Raw genomic sequence first — 268 nt, forward strand, 5'->3', positions numbered from 1 at the left:
TGAGAAGATAGTGCTGTATAAAAATGAAAGTTTACCTCTATGACAAAAAACCTCACTTCTTCCTGAGGCTTGTCTGGATTGACTTTGACTGTCTTAGCGGCCGTGAAGCACTGCAGGTCACGAACACGCTGCCCTGCCTCACCTGCACCCTGAAAATATAAAATCATTGGAATTCCTTTACTGCACTGCACAGAACTATTTTGTTAATAGCATCCATGAAAAGTTGAAGAGTTTGGGAAACTAAATAGATGTAAAACAGTTCTTGGGG

General features: G+C 41.0%; 1 protein-coding gene across 3 annotated transcripts in view; it reads right to left on the bottom strand.

Annotated features, from left to right (window-relative positions):
* Positions 1–268, bottom strand: part of LOC119588580 (methenyltetrahydrofolate synthase domain-containing protein-like) — a gene marked incomplete in the record, with an annotated part of 56,358 nt that overhangs the window by 38,891 nt on the left and 17,199 nt on the right. For all 3 annotated transcript variants that reach the window (XM_037937222.1, XM_037937220.1, XM_037937221.1), the window contains 1 exon segment: positions 36–149. In XM_037937222.1, the coding sequence (XP_037793150.1) occupies positions 36–149 (114 nt within the window).

Source organism: Penaeus monodon, chromosome 24 (assembly GCF_015228065.2).
Source record: "Penaeus monodon isolate SGIC_2016 chromosome 24, NSTDA_Pmon_1, whole genome shotgun sequence".
NCBI lineage: Eukaryota > Metazoa > Arthropoda > Malacostraca > Decapoda > Penaeidae > Penaeus > Penaeus monodon.